Here is a 15,026-nt window from a genome sequence, read left to right as displayed (position 1 = left end):
TTTTTGATGGGGGGGTTGTGCAAATCCCAAAAAAAATATCGAGCATGTGCTTCTGGTTTAAAAAAAATATCATGCAGAATTGTTAAGAAGGAAAAAAATATCGAGCAGCCGTAATCAGGGCAAAGGATTTTTGCGTGACGCATGACGGCCCCTGAAGTAGCTGTGAGTCACACTGGGCATCGCATATTTTAATGCGTGATTTGGTATTTTGCAAGCGCGTGACGCGTTATTTACCAATTAGATTTCCTATTAAAGTAAACCCTCTGATCCAGAAGGACATTATGATTAAAAAATATTCATGCATTCAGATTCAAAACATCTTTCCGAACATCCACCTGTTGTTGCGAATTGCATGTACAATTCCAGTGACATCAGCAGACAACGAGTGCTCAAACAGCACTCTAAAACTAGTCAAGGGCCACCTTCGAATGACGATGACAACCAAGACTCTCGGGCCTGGCTTTAATGAGTATCCATTACGAAAAGCCTGTCGATTACGATACTATAGTTCAGAAATTTGCCGAACAACAACCTCATAGAATGTTACTCGTTGATCCAATTGCTGGTTTTCACTGTCGCGCAAGTAACGATACTGTCACGCGCTGCAAAAAATAAATCCAAAGCTATTGAGTTAAACAAATTAAGAATTTTACAGGTTGTAGAAAATAACAAGATAGTCTACGTATCCAAGTCTCAGGTCTGTACGGTATTCCGTACTCGAGTTATCCGTCATAATGTTTAACACAAATTTAGAGAGCACAGTATGGAAACGCCATGTTGGATCCCATGTGGAGGGGCACCAAGATGGCCGCCGGAAATCAATGAAAACATCTGGCATTCACTTCTGCTATAAAGCGCGGTCAGTTCACCTTCGTGAACACGTAAACATTCATATAAACACTTCTTGTAAAGCCTCAACTGTTCAGATCGTTAAAAATAACAGGATGAGGCATTCTTTTTAAGCATACGTGACAGCCTTCAGGCGGCCATTCTGGTGTCGTGTGGAGCAAAACTCCGAAATTCAAAATGTTATTTCTCAAAGACGGTGGATGCTATCGAGCTGAAAACCTTCAATAAGATATATATTAAGGACGTCTAATAGCTAGTGAAGGATAAAAAGTCAGGGGGCTCGCGATTCTGGATTTAGAGTTTTGATGACGTCACGTGAAAACCAAGAATTTTTGAGGAATGTTAACACATTTTTCACATTATAGAAATGGCGAAGACAAATATATTACAGTGATTTCAGTTTCATTTTCTAAGAGTCAGTTGATCTTGTACTGTAAAGTCTTAAACGTATTAAAAGAAAAAGAAAATTTGTTAAGGTATTAAACCGTCCACAATCATCCCTCAAAAAGCTGGAAACCGCATTTCCGAGGACTTCAATTTCAAAATTTCCCGGGGGAGCATGACCCCGTACCCCCCTAGAAGGGTCCGCATTCGATGGCCCATATTTTTTTTAACCCCCTTGTTAGAATCCTGGATTCCCAAGAAGTCGAAACCATTACACGCAAGTCTGGAGGCTTTTCTGAGTAGCGTTACGTAATTAGCAGGAAAAAACGTTCGCTTGCCCAGTGGGTAAGTGATGCATAACATCCACTAGCCTGACAGTAAAATCCACTAGCCCCAGGCTAGTGGAGATGCATTTCTTTGTACATTGAATAAAAATGAAACTTTTTACTGCTTTGAAAAAAGATGTAAACTTTAAAAGGCATTGCGTGTTAAGTGGTTTTCAATAGGGTGAATTATGTCAATTATGAGTGGCTGGTGACGGTCAAGTTAACTTCAAAATTTGTGTTCCAAATTTCCATTAAAAAAAATATCGTGCAAGAACCTGAAGATTAAAAAAAAAATCCTGCAGGGCTGGAAGAATAAAAAAAAATATCTAGCAGCCTAAAAATCCTGCAACCCCCCCATCAAAAATCAAATGGTCCACCCCTTAATTTAGTATTCGTAAACCAGCACTAATTTAGTCAATCAGTATACTCGTCGAACATTGTGTTAAATACTTGTTATTTTTCTAGCTTTTTAGCGGCAACAGTGACAGGTACCATGTTGTCACACATCGCTTTATAAAACCGTTCAAGGCTCGGCTTGTGAGACTTTATCCAAAATCCTGGCACAGTTACATATCAATGAGAATGGAACTGTATGGCTGCAGGCACGGTAAGTTTAAAACGTTTTTACTGATCTTGAGAATGGTCTTTCTCGTGTCTTTTTGCAACATGATCTTGCTAATATTATCCTCAAACCCACCCCTCTTGCTTTTAAGCCAAATTTTTGTGTACAGTGAACTCTCTCTTAAAGGACACCGCTTTAAGACCGACATTTGGTGTTGGTCCCGTCCCTGCCGTTTTTAAGTCATTTCACTGTAACTAATCTCCCCATAAGACGGACAGTTGGAGCCGGTCCCGACGGTGTCCGTTTTAGAAAGAGTTGACTGTAGTTCAACTACAAGAAAGTACAATGCCATTTTCGTGTTTTCCAAAATTTTCATAGGTTAAATGTGCATTTTTAGTCATTTCATAGTAGCCCAAATTTATATATTGTGGTGTGGAGGCTGAGTCCTGCTCAGCTGATACCAGAGCTTCGTTCTATCATGATAAAGGGAAGGGAGGAACATGCCCATAGCATACACTTATTATGTCAAGAACGTTCCCGTGCTTAACACCATTTATCCGTTTCAGGTCCTTTGTGTAACCAGCCAATGGGAATGCAGAGTGGACGTATTAGAAATAACAAAATTACTGCGTCATCTAGTCATGATCGGTTCCATGCTGCTTTTCGTGCCAGATTACATCATTCTAGACATGGGTCCTACAGAGGAGCTTGGAGTGCAAAAACTAACAACAGACACCAGTGGCTTCAAGTAAATATGGGAAAAACTTACAGTAAAGAGGTTCCTGAAGGGGAGGGGGGATCCCATTTCACAGCCCAAATTTTGCCCCAAATTATCCCATTTCCCGGCCTTTTTTTAGTCCAAATCTCAGTCCCATTCCCATTCTTGTTTGTGATTCCTTGTCCCAGTGGCCTAAATCCCATTTTCTCAGTGGAAAAATAGGCAAATCCCACTCCAATTTTACCCCTTCAGGGCCCTCCGTAAAGTGGATGAGAACGTTAACCAAATAATAAATAGCTGTTTTGATTAGAGTTTAATAACCAGGAGTGTCCATTTTCGACTCTTGGTCTTCTTGGCCCATCGATTCATTCATGAGCAGGTTATTTGTAGAACTGCAGAAAAAAACGCTATGAATTTGTGAAGAAGGGACTAAGAAGACATTAGGTGCTTTTCACTGAGTCCTGTGGGACGGACTTAAATGACAAGGGGCATGGCAGCCATGTTGGTGTACCTTACAAGAAGTTAGTAAAGTATAGCTCAATAGAGCGGTTTTCACTTGAGTGTCGAAAGTTAATTGCGTTTGCTTTAGTTTTGCATTGCTACGCTTAGTGATTGGCTTAAAAATCTCGCGCCACTTTCTCAGCCAATCAGAACTAAAACCAAAACCAATCGTGACTCGCTCGCGCACGTTTTCCCGCGCTTTCTGCCAACTACATGTATTTGCTTCGAGTTTTGATTGGTTCACTGGATTGTCTGTGTCCTTTGTGATTGGCCAGAGTAATTACTTTGGTTTTGTTTTTACGACACTCACTTGAAAACTGCTCTATGATGGCAATTGCGTCAAGTAAATACCACAAATAGAATATTTTGCAAAGAGGAGAGCTATATACCTAACTGGACCTTACCAATCGTAACACGCGCTGGAATCTCTATGGTCTGATATTTGTTATGACTTCTACATTCTTAGAGCTATAGTAAATGGATGACCGTTTTTATCGATTATTTACTAAAACTGAGCGCACTTGTTTGACTTGAATTTCTCAACAGGTTGACTTTTCTAAGGCGGCTATTATCGTAAGAGTCGCTACACAGGGAAGGCAGGACTACAGGCAATGGGTCACACAATACTATTTGAGATACGCGCTGGATGGACTTCACTTCGTTGATTACAAGCATCGGCACACACGAAAGGTATGTATTTACAGCAAGATAAACTCTTTTTCCTCATAATAAGGTAGGAGAAAGAAGGGAATGAATATTGAACAATCATGTGAAATAATTTTTTTTTCAACAAAGAAGATACATAAATCAGCGTAGCTGCGATAACAATTGAATACAATTTGGCAGAGGATTTTAGTGGAAACAGAAAAAACTTGATTTCTTTTATCAGAAACACACTGTTAGCTACGCCTTTGGCGGCTGACTCAGCTTGTAATTTGTTTTTTGTTGTTTGTTTGTAAACAGTATTTCCCTGGAAACCGAGATCAGAATACTGTGAAATCATACGGGCTAGTACCACATATCAAAGCAAGGTTCATCCGTATCATGCCCTGGCACTGGTACAGACACATCTCCATGCGAGCAGAATTCTATGGATGCTTTACAGGTTTGTGATTATATTACACAGTCACTAAAGAAAATTGAAAACTTCGAATAAAAATTTTCCCTACTTTTCAGGGCCGCGCGGCTAAAATTGGCACGAGGCGCGCACTTTGTCGCTAGCTCTCATGCAGCCATTTTCTCGCTCGACTATCCAGTTTGCACTCTTCGCCTTCTCTCGGGGAATAAAAATAGGGATTGCTCTTGACTTATCCGCAGTATTTTCTTATGAGTAAATCGTAAGATGCAGAAGCCGATGACAATGAGCAGCTAGGAGCCCTGAATACGAGTCAGGTGATTACTCGCTAGTCTAAGGAAAACATCGACGAAGAAAAGAGGTTTTAATCGTGGACGCTCCCAAAACATTATTTTTGTCCACGGTTTAATTTGACCTTCCCTTAAGTTGGACCCTTACTAACGGCTAAAATGTACGACTCGTTCTCTTAATGCTCAACCCCACTAAAGTAAAGATAGCGATTCCTCCGTCTTTCTATCTGGTAATGCTTATCAGATGATCACAGTAACGCTAAACGTTTCCAGTAACACTAATCATTTCAGTGAGGCCTATGAGAGCAGTCAAGCTATCACGCTATCTATTTCAATAAAGTTAATGTTTTGTACCCGGATTGACAGCACATAGTAGGGGTTTCTAGGCTTAAAAAAATTACGTTTTATCAGAAGTTCATAAGAACTGGTTTTATAAATTTGTACAAATTTACACGACCTGATCATTGGCATGGGAATAAAAAAGCACATTCAAAACTTTCATATTTCTTTCGTTTTAAGATCACTGCAAGATGCCGCTTGGTATGGAAGATTACCGTATCCCGAGTAGCTCACTGCAAGCTTCTGGGATCTGGAACTACAACCACGGCCCAGAGCGCGCGCGAATTAACCAGCCGTCCGGACATGGCCGAGCTGGAGCCTGGGTAACGAAACACAGAGCGAGAAACCAGTGGCTACAGGTGGAACTGGGTCGCCCGGCCAAAATTACAGGCGTGGCTACACAGGGTCGGCACGATGTCAGCCAATGGGTGACAAGTTACAGTGTCTCGTATGGCTTAGATGGAAAAAGGTTTAGACCGTATCTTGAATATGGAAGGAACAAGGTTGGTGGTGAATCTGAAGCCATTTCAGTTTTTGCTTGCTACTTACATTTCAAAATAAATTGTTTTAAGTTAAGACGGAATCCATCAGGAAATCGAGTAATATTAATTTTAGTTGGACAAAAATCGAGTTGTACACTCGAAGATAAATTTCATATCTCTCCGCACCCATGTTATATCCTCTATCTCTCTCGACACTGTCAACAAATACAACAACAAAAAACAATGGCGCGGCTTTATTTACTAACAGAAATTCCTCTCTTGACTTTTTAAGGTGTTTACAGGAAACTTTGATCGGTATGCAATTGTGTCCCATGACCTTGCTCCTCCGATCCGTGCCAAGTATATTCGTTTTCATCCAAAGACTTGCCATGGCAACAATGCTATGAGAGTGGAGATTTATGGCTGTTATTATGGAGGAGGTAAGTGAAGTGCTTGAAATTCAGTAATTCATTCTGTAATTTTGATGCAAAATGGGAACGATTTAATCAATTTACTGTTTTGGGGCTTGAAAACAATTAAAATATAAAACTCCGGTTATAAGCCCCCCTGTTATAGGCCTATCTACCTGGAAACAAAAAAGGACATCCGGTTATAAGCGCCCCGCTTGGATGTCAGTTAAAAACGTATTTCTTTCAACACTGCCGTGGCTCCTTTCGAAGCGTTTTTTCCCGCTTAAAAGCCCCTCCGTTTATAAGCCCACCATGTCAATGGTCCCTTATATGTTAATTGCTTTGTTGTTTCATTTCATCAACAGCGCGTTTCTGCGTCAATCCCGTTGGCTTGCAAAATGGACGAATCAAAAACCGTGCTATCACTGCCTCCTCGTCTCACAATCATTTCCACGCCCCATGGCTAGCCAGGCTTCACCGCGCCAAACATGGCCGCTACGTCGGATCGTGGGCAGCCAAACATAACAACCACAATCAGTGGTTACAAGTTGACCTTGGCCGGACAATGAAGGTCACTGGGATTAATACCCAAGGAAGGCAAGATGCCAACCAATGGGTGACTGCGTACTATGTTCACTACAGTTCGGATGGAATGTACTTTGCTACTGTAAAACACTGGTGGAACAATGTTAAGGTTTGTCACTTCACTTAATGTACCAATACGAGAGACAGTGTGTCATCGCATTTCCAGACTACAAAAAGAGAGTCGAAAACATTAATATGACGCGCAGAGGAGTATTTTTGAAGAAACTTGAGGTGTTTGAGCATAGGATGAAACACCGTCGACAGTGTTTCATCAGGATATCCAAATACCGAGGAGAGAGTTGAAAATACGACGCGCAGCGGAGTTTTTTTTTGACGAAAGTTCGAGGTTTTTGGATAACCGATAAAACACTGTCTCGAGTGTTTGATATATCTTCTCAATCGAAACAAAAACTACGGTTATGATTTTCTTTGTTTTATCTTGATGAATTATTAATAAGTTGGAGCACAATTTTTCAAGCGATCTTTGCATTAACAAAGCCAGCAAAGCAACTGAGCAGTTGTCGTAGCAGGCTGTCCAAAACCTGAAAATTGATTTATTTGTATATTTTTCAGCAATTCCAAGGCAACTATGACAGATATTCAGTCCGCACACACGCTTTCAGACCAGCTCTGTTCGCTCGATACGTTCGAATCCAACCGAGAGGCTGGCGATCCTGGATTTCCATGAGACTGGAACTATACGGATGTCCATGGAGTAAGTGGGTTTCCTAACATTTCACCAACATTGTTAGAACTAACAATACGAATAGAGCGATTTTCTATCAGGTGTTGTTAAAACCAAAACCAAGGTTATTGCTCTGGCCAATCACAAAGGACACAGACAATCCAGTGAACCAGTCACAACTCAAGGCAAAAACGTGTATCCGGCACAAAGCGCGGGAAAACGTGCGTTAGCGAGTCACGATTGGTTTTGGTTTTACTTCTGATTGGTCGTGAAGGTGGCGCGAGATTTTTAATCCAATTACTAGGCTAAGTAATGCAAAACCAAAGCAAATGCGAATTTCTTTCCACTCTCAAGTGAAAATCGCTCTATGAAGCTTCTATAGTGTATATCAAATGGGTCTTTAACTTTCAGCCTGATTAATTATCCTCAAAGAAGACGAAGTTAGAGCAACATTACATTTGTAAAAGTAGGGCAAAAATTTTGGATTTCAATTTCAACAGCTAATGTTTTATAAAAGTTCTATGGAGATACTTCTCTAGATCTCTTTCTTCGAAACAGCGGACATTTATTTTATGAATTTTTTAATTTGCTCTAAAAACAGCTGAGCGGGCCTCAGAAGTCTCGATAGAAGAAGGATTTCCATTCGTTTTAGACAGTGATGCTGCATTATCTATGTCACTCAAAATATCATTTCCGTATCGTGAAGTTGTTATTTCTCTTTCAAAAAGAAAGTCCAATCATTTTGTTCATTCTGGGATTGGGAAAATGTTTTTAATTATAATATTGTTTTGATATCAATATTTTTAGATCGTTGTGACATGCCAATCGGTCTCGAAGACGGCCGCGTTCCAAACGCGGTCATGACAGCGTCCTCCTACAACAACATCTACGATGCGCCGTGGAACGCCAGACTCAACAGAAGGCGGCACGGCCGCCTCGGAGGGGGGTGGTCTCCTAGAAGGAATGACAGGATCCGGTGGTTACAGATAGACTTCCAAGCCTTGACGAAAGCAACACGTGTAGCCACGCAGGGAATGCATAATGCTAACTACTGGGTGAAGAGATATTACATCAAGTATGGAAAAAATAAAAACCGATTGATTCCTTACCGCGAGGGTAGGAAGACAAGAGTAAGTTTAACGTACAGATGGATATATTATTGTTGGAAAATATCCTTTGTTGCTTGTTTGGTTCCGTCAACTTTTTTAATTACCATTCAATAGTTAAATTGGGTGGGGTTTTCCCACCCCCTCGCGCGCTCTTTGTTTAAACGGGTGATAAAACCAAAACTATTGGCAAAACAGGTTTTCCCGATGGAAAACGCCATAAGTTACATAAACCATGAATTTCCCTAGCAACGGGTCCAAAATATACGTCAGTCATGCCTTAACCCTTTATTTACAACAGAAAGCTGTAGCAATTAGAGTGTTCTAGAGTAGTTTTCAATTGAGTATCGTAAAACCAAAACCGAAGTTAGTTTTTTTTTTTTATTTTTTCTTAATTGCCCTTCCAAAATTTTATTTTTAAAACCCAAAAAAATTCTTTTTTTTCCTAAAAAGTGGAAAATAGCCGAAAACAACACTTGTGTTCTAAAAACCATTAATGATGAAATCTACCATTTGTTACAAAATTTGTCCCTAGTGCGATTCGCCCTTAAACCCAAGATTAGTAATCACTTTGGCTTATCGCAGAGGACGTAAAAAATTCAGTGTTCCTGTCAGAACTCGAAGCAAATACATGTAGCCGGCATAAAGCACGGGAAAACATGTTTGAGTGAGTCACGATTGGTTTTGGTTTTACTTCTAATTGGCTGATAAAGTGGCGCGAGTTTTTTAAATCAATCACAAAGCGTAGTAATGCAAAACCAAAGCAAACGCAAATTGGAACCATTGAGCTGAAGGAATTGATCTAAATAGAACATAACATCATAGTTATGGCTATGTACGATTATTGCTTGTAGATTTTCCAAGGAAATTACGACAGATACATCACTGTAAAGCACAAATTTGTTCGGCCGCTCTATGGAAGATACTTCAGAGTTTACCCCGTCTCCTGGTACTCGTGGATAGGCATGAGAGTTGAATTCTATGGATGTATTTATGGTAAGTGAACCATTGATTTTCCTTATGAAATTGAAGGGCTAGAAGGCTAAACGTTTAACCACGCATTAAGACGCTACATCAATTAGTGTACACTACTCCAGGTGTACCCACTTTGTGTAAGGGTGGGGTGGGGGCCAAGCACCACCTTTCTGTTAAGGTTAATGGACAAAACCTATCGGCCTGTAAATTTGAGATGAGACTTAAATATTTTGTGCCCACGAGGCTTGCATTGCTAGTAAAATGGCACAAATGAGGTTTGAATATTAGTTTTTCATAGTTTCTACACCTGAAAGCGTGGAGGCTATAACACAAAGACACTATCTTTAAGGTGGGGGTAGGGAGTCGGTGGTTAGGTAAAAGAGACCACTATCTCTATTTTGGAATGGAGGGTCCTGTCTGAGTACAATATGTAGATAGGGAGAAAAAAAAAGGGGGGGGGGGGGGGGGGGGTGGGGGGGGAGGAGAGGAGGGGGAGGGGAGAGAGGAAAAAAAAAAAAAAAAAAAAAAAAAAAAAAAAAGAAAAGAGAGAAGAAAAAAATAATTTTTTTAAAAAAAAAAAAAAAAAAAAAAAAAAAAACAAAAAGACGCCGGGGGGGGGGGGGGGGGGGGGGGGGGGGGGGGGGGTATAATAAGAAATATTTTTTTTTTTCCAGGAGGAGGGGCCCATAACCGGGGGGGTTATAAGCGGGGGGCTTATAACCGGAATTTTACGGTATTTGACCATTTGCCGTATACACTTCTTTTCCCTTACTAACTGACTGTCTGACTAACTGACTTTTCCCCCTCACTTCAGGAAAACGTTGTAACCAGGCTCTGGGAATGCAAAACGGCCGCTTGAAAGGAAGACAATTATCAGCATCTTCAAGCTGGGACAGAAATCACGGTCCATCAAACGCCAGACTTCACTGGTGGAGGCGAGGAGCGCGCACAGGAGCCTGGTCCTCGCGTCATAACACTCGTTACCAGTGGCTTCAGGTTGATTTTGGCCGCGCCATGCGAGTGGTGAAGATCGCCACTCAAGGACGACAAGACGCCCGTCAGTGGGTGACTCAGTATTATCTTAGCTACAGTCAGGATGGAGCACATTTTGCCGAGTTTAAAATGAACAGCAATCGAAGAGTGAGTCTGTTTGATCCATGATGATATAACATTTATGTATCTTGCTCCTTCTAAATTAATGAAAACATACTTATTGGTAAGGCATTTGTGCTGCTTTGGCTGAGCTCTGTTTGCTGGGACAAAAACAGACATTCCCAATATTGGGATATTTTGGCCACAGGCGTGGCCGTTTTATTTCAAAACAACCATTTAAAGATGACATTAGAAAAACAAACAAGGAAATATCCCAACAAAGGTGAGGAGAACCCGCCTCACGTTCGGTAAGATATAAGACAGGGAGCGGAGGGAGGGAAAATGGAATACGCCATGTTGTAATAATGCTTCAACAAAGGTCGAACTAATCCCTAGCTAGGTTGCTCACTTTCATGTAAGAAGCAATGATGTAATCCCTCACCGGAATATTGGAACTATTGCGTCACAAGCTACATAAAAACATTTATTTCCTGCGTGAAATAAATATCCTTTTAGTTCTTACGTTCATTTTGAAGCTTTTCGTAGGAAGTCAATAATGATTTAACTGTTTTGACTCAAAATCTTCATCAGCCCTGCAAAAATAGGTCTGCAATACGTGCAATTGCCTAAAATCAACTGTAATAAAACAAGGTTGTCTCAAAAATGTTTATTGCAACTACTGTATTCTCCTGGGAAAATTCAAAAATGGAGATTGTGTTCGACAATTTCAACATCATCGACTGACAACAACTTTTCACTTGACCCTGAAGATGACTTCCGCTCAGGTTGTCGAAACGTCAGTCACCAACAACAGTTCTTCTCAGAACTACTCTCACCCGGACGATCATACTTCACGACCTAATTTCAGTTTTGTTCACTCTTGCATCCGGTTGTCTTGGAGTAAAACGGCTCCTTCAAATGTAAGCGATTTTTGAACATAATACAAACGACGCGGCAACGTTTTTAGTGCCCGGTAAAAATCCCGTAAAGTCGTACTTGCACCCTAAAAGCAGCAAAACCGTACCTGAAAATTCAACTCACGACTGAATTTTGCACATCTTTTTGTAGCTATTTTTCGTTAGAAGCAGGGTCTGATTTGGTATCCATCCTTTCTCCTCACAGTACCTCACAGGAAACAGAGACCAAAACAGTGTGGTCCAGCAACGCTTGTTCCCGCAAATCAAGGCTCGGTACATCCGTGTTCATCCTTGGGGCTGGTATCGACACATCTCTATGAGAGTGGAGTTCTATGGATGTTCTGCAGGTCTGTGCCATTATCCTTATCTGAAAGATTCTTTAAATGAAAATCAAAGTTCTAACTTCTAAGATCGATACTGGTCTTAGTCTGTTACTCGCACATTTTCAGATTTTACATTTATTAGTAATTTTAGCACATATTGAGAGTTTTGCTTAGTCTTTAATTGGCAGATTTTTTTAAAAAAAAATAAAATCTTTAATACCTAAACTGTTGGCCTTTAATATCTGTTATTTAGGCATATTCCACAAGTTAGTTAGGCAACTTTGGCACGTTATGTGTGCAGAGGGCTATAGATGCTACAGCAGATGAAAAGGTTTTGAAACACTTCAATTTCAAATGCTATTTTCAGATTCCTTGGACAAATTGAATCTCCCTTCCTCCCCAAATAATGTTGCATTCTTCTATCTGAAACCTGCGCGAACCCAGCAGCTGCATACATGATGTATCAGATATCCTGCTAGACCATTAATTTGAAAAAAAGAAGCAGTTAAGAATCGTCAAGTGTCTCAAATACTGTACTTTTTGTAGATTTAAATCAAAAACCGTAAGTCTGCAATGCGTACAAAGAATTGAAGATGCTAGACTATAGAAGATTAGGTAGCATTAGAATACACTTACCCCTCGCCTATCATTTTTTTTTTGTCGCAGGACGCTGCTCGCTGCCACTTGGTCTCGAAGACAAGCGCGTCACAAACGGCCATTTTTCGGCATCCACGTATTACAATCACTATCTGGCGCCATGGCACGGCCGCTTGAATCACCGCTGGTCATGGAGCGCAAGAACCAAAAATCACAATCAGTGGTTCCAAGTGAGCTTTGTGAGCGTTGTCAAGGCAACAGGAATTGCTACTCAAGGCAGACAGGATGCCAATCAGTGGGTGACGCGGTATATTGTATCTTACAGCCCAGATTCGACCAACTTCCGTTACTATCGTGAAGGAAGAGGAACTAAGGTAATGGGTGATCTCAGATCTTTGCTTTACACAGTATCTGAGTTTTGGATAGCACCAGTCGGGTGACCATCCTAATAAGGGCACTCACTATATAGAAAAGGATTTTTAAAAACTTTATGGTTACGCGACGTTGCCGAGTGGTTCAGGCTGCTGAATTTGAAATCTGGAGTTCCGTGGCTCGCTAACTGGATTTAGTCTTGGTAGTCCCGAGTTCAACTCCTCGGCCACTGTCCAAATAGGCAACTGGTTAACAACCGCTAGTAGGGATTCTCAGCAAGTTAATTTTTCGTATTGATTTTTTTTTCGGGAAACAGAGAACTTGACTTCAAATAACTTATTAGACATTTTAATGTTTTGTATCGCTGTTTATCTTAACGAGTTATGCTGCATTTTTTTGTGAGCCGTATTGTGAGATTTTATTATCAATAAAGCTTCCGTTTTGTTTCCGTTAATTCGACATTGGTTGCAGTTTCCCAAATAAATTCCTATTAAAGTTGCGTTACAATGCAGCATTTTATTTCTCAAACAGGTTTTCAGTGGAAACAGCAACAGGCACACGATCGTATACCACGATTTTGTCAAACCGTTCAGCGCTGTATATGTCCGCATCCATCCAAGAAGGTGGTACAGTTGGATGTCTTTGAGAGCAGAGGTCTATGGCTGCTATGGTATGTTCGAGTTTTTATCCTCAGATCTTTGTAATGACCATTATTTTTCCGTTCATTAGTAAGTGGGTGAAGATGGGTCAGATTATATAGAGAGATATAAAAAAAAAAAATATAAATAATACGCTGTAGTAAAAAAAATATTCCCGACGTTTCGGCAATGCTGCCTTCTTCATTTACGCTGCGTAGGGTTTCGAATTTTTATCATTATGTAGATAGGTACGACATAATTCCGTCCTCCAGAGTTGAAGTCCTTTTCTTTCTCAAAGTTTCAAGTTTCGGATAGTTTACTTTTTAGCCTATGACAATATGTTGCTTCTTCTTATTATATGGCTAGAGCTTGTCAAAATACCTCACACTGCACTGTGGTTGATAAATAGTTGGGACCGGATTTTCCTGAAATGCCTACATATAAGTTGATGCCCAGCTAGCTGGCAAAACTCAGGCACCAGCGCGACAAAGCGAACCTTCCTATGTACTTCTAATAAACTATCACCAGCTCGGCATCGTACTGGGCGAACACGGACCGAGTAAAGCGAGGTCTGTTCGAGAAAGGCCTCAAGCGATATTCCCTCAATATGGCCCCCTCGCTAGGCCAGAAGCTTTTTTGCCTTCCGATATTTTCTCAGTACTTCTGTTCACTCCATAAACGTCACAATCTGCATTTAAATTTGTAGCTAGAAATTCAGTTACGGAACTGTATAACCTGATTCCTGTACTCTTATGTCTTATATAAAGAGATCAAAGCAATTATAACTTCATGCATATTTCACAATTCCTTATTTCAGTGTCTACATGCAGCAAACCACTGGGCGTACGAAATGGAAGGCTCAGAAATTCCAAGATTACTGCATCTTCTGAATACAATAGATATCACGCTGCTTGGCTTGGGAGACTGGGTCGAGTAAGGCACGGAAAATACGTGGGAGCCTGGTGCGCAAGACACAACAATCACAACCAGTGGATCAAGTTTGACTTCTCTCGACCAATGAGAATCACGAAAGTGGACACCCAAGGACGGCAAGACGCTGCCCAGTGGGTGACGCGGTATCTGCTGTCTTCCAGCTTGGATGGAACTCATTGGCAGATCTACAGGTTCAATAGCCAGGATAAGGTATGGGTAGAGTGTCGGCACTTTTGTTTGACGGCATAGCGGTGCCGGCAAACGGTACAAGTTTGTGTCAATCAAGCCGTTGCTAAGAAAGACGTCACCCAAAGATTTGTTTTTCTCAGGAAGATTTAAATATCATTGACTGCATGCGTGTGAAATGCGAATAGTGGCGGTTGTTTGCGTCTGATGTTTCACGCCGCTGAGATGTTTTTTTTTTTGCGTTTTTAGCCAGATTTCTTACTTGATGTTTCACGTCACTGAGAATGTTTTGGCAGCGTGGAATAACAAGCGAAAAATTTGTCACGGTTGACATTTAACAACGAAAAAGTGGAAAATCATTTCAGAATCATTGGAGTTACTTTATTTAGTATAATTTGCAAGCCTTACATTTGCCAGGCTCGTCACTGTTATCACTGTTTGTTGTTTCGATGTCTGGCAAACTTCAAAGGAACAAACAAAATGCAATTAGCTATTTTGTTTTGTGCATGGTCAAGACAAAACATGCGAACTAAACAAAGGACTTTGTCATGCTATTCACTATGCTCTTACCAACCATTCGATAGCTACTGTGCACCTCTATGCCACATTTTTGAGTCGTGTAACAAAGGAAGTTTCTTTCCCCCTCCCCTCCTGGGTATGGGAGGGGAGGGACAAAGAGTG

At 40.8% G+C, this 15,026-nt stretch overlaps 1 protein-coding gene across 1 annotated transcript in view; it reads left to right on the top strand.

The window, feature by feature from the left end:
* Positions 1-15,026, top strand: part of LOC144638385 (uncharacterized) — a 177,126-nt gene that overhangs the window by 4,733 nt on the left and 157,367 nt on the right. Inside the window, 15 exon segments of the mRNA XM_078497600.1 lie at positions 2,025-2,166; positions 2,688-2,869; positions 3,887-4,030; positions 4,304-4,445; positions 5,225-5,547; positions 5,819-5,966; positions 6,302-6,630; positions 7,095-7,236; positions 8,014-8,336; positions 9,167-9,308; positions 10,102-10,427; positions 11,502-11,643; positions 12,286-12,590; positions 13,120-13,258; positions 14,044-14,369. Of these exon segments, the coding sequence (XP_078353726.1) occupies positions 2,025-2,166; positions 2,688-2,869; positions 3,887-4,030; positions 4,304-4,445; positions 5,225-5,547; positions 5,819-5,966; positions 6,302-6,630; positions 7,095-7,236; positions 8,014-8,336; positions 9,167-9,308; positions 10,102-10,427; positions 11,502-11,643; positions 12,286-12,590; positions 13,120-13,258; positions 14,044-14,369 (3,255 nt within the window).

Source organism: Oculina patagonica, chromosome 14 (genome assembly GCF_052425735.1).
Source record: "Oculina patagonica isolate OP01 chromosome 14, crgOcupat, whole genome shotgun sequence".
Lineage (NCBI taxonomy): Eukaryota > Metazoa > Cnidaria > Anthozoa > Scleractinia > Oculinidae > Oculina > Oculina patagonica.
Note: the sequence above shows the minus strand (reverse complement) of the source record. Positions and strands in the feature narration are given on the sequence as shown.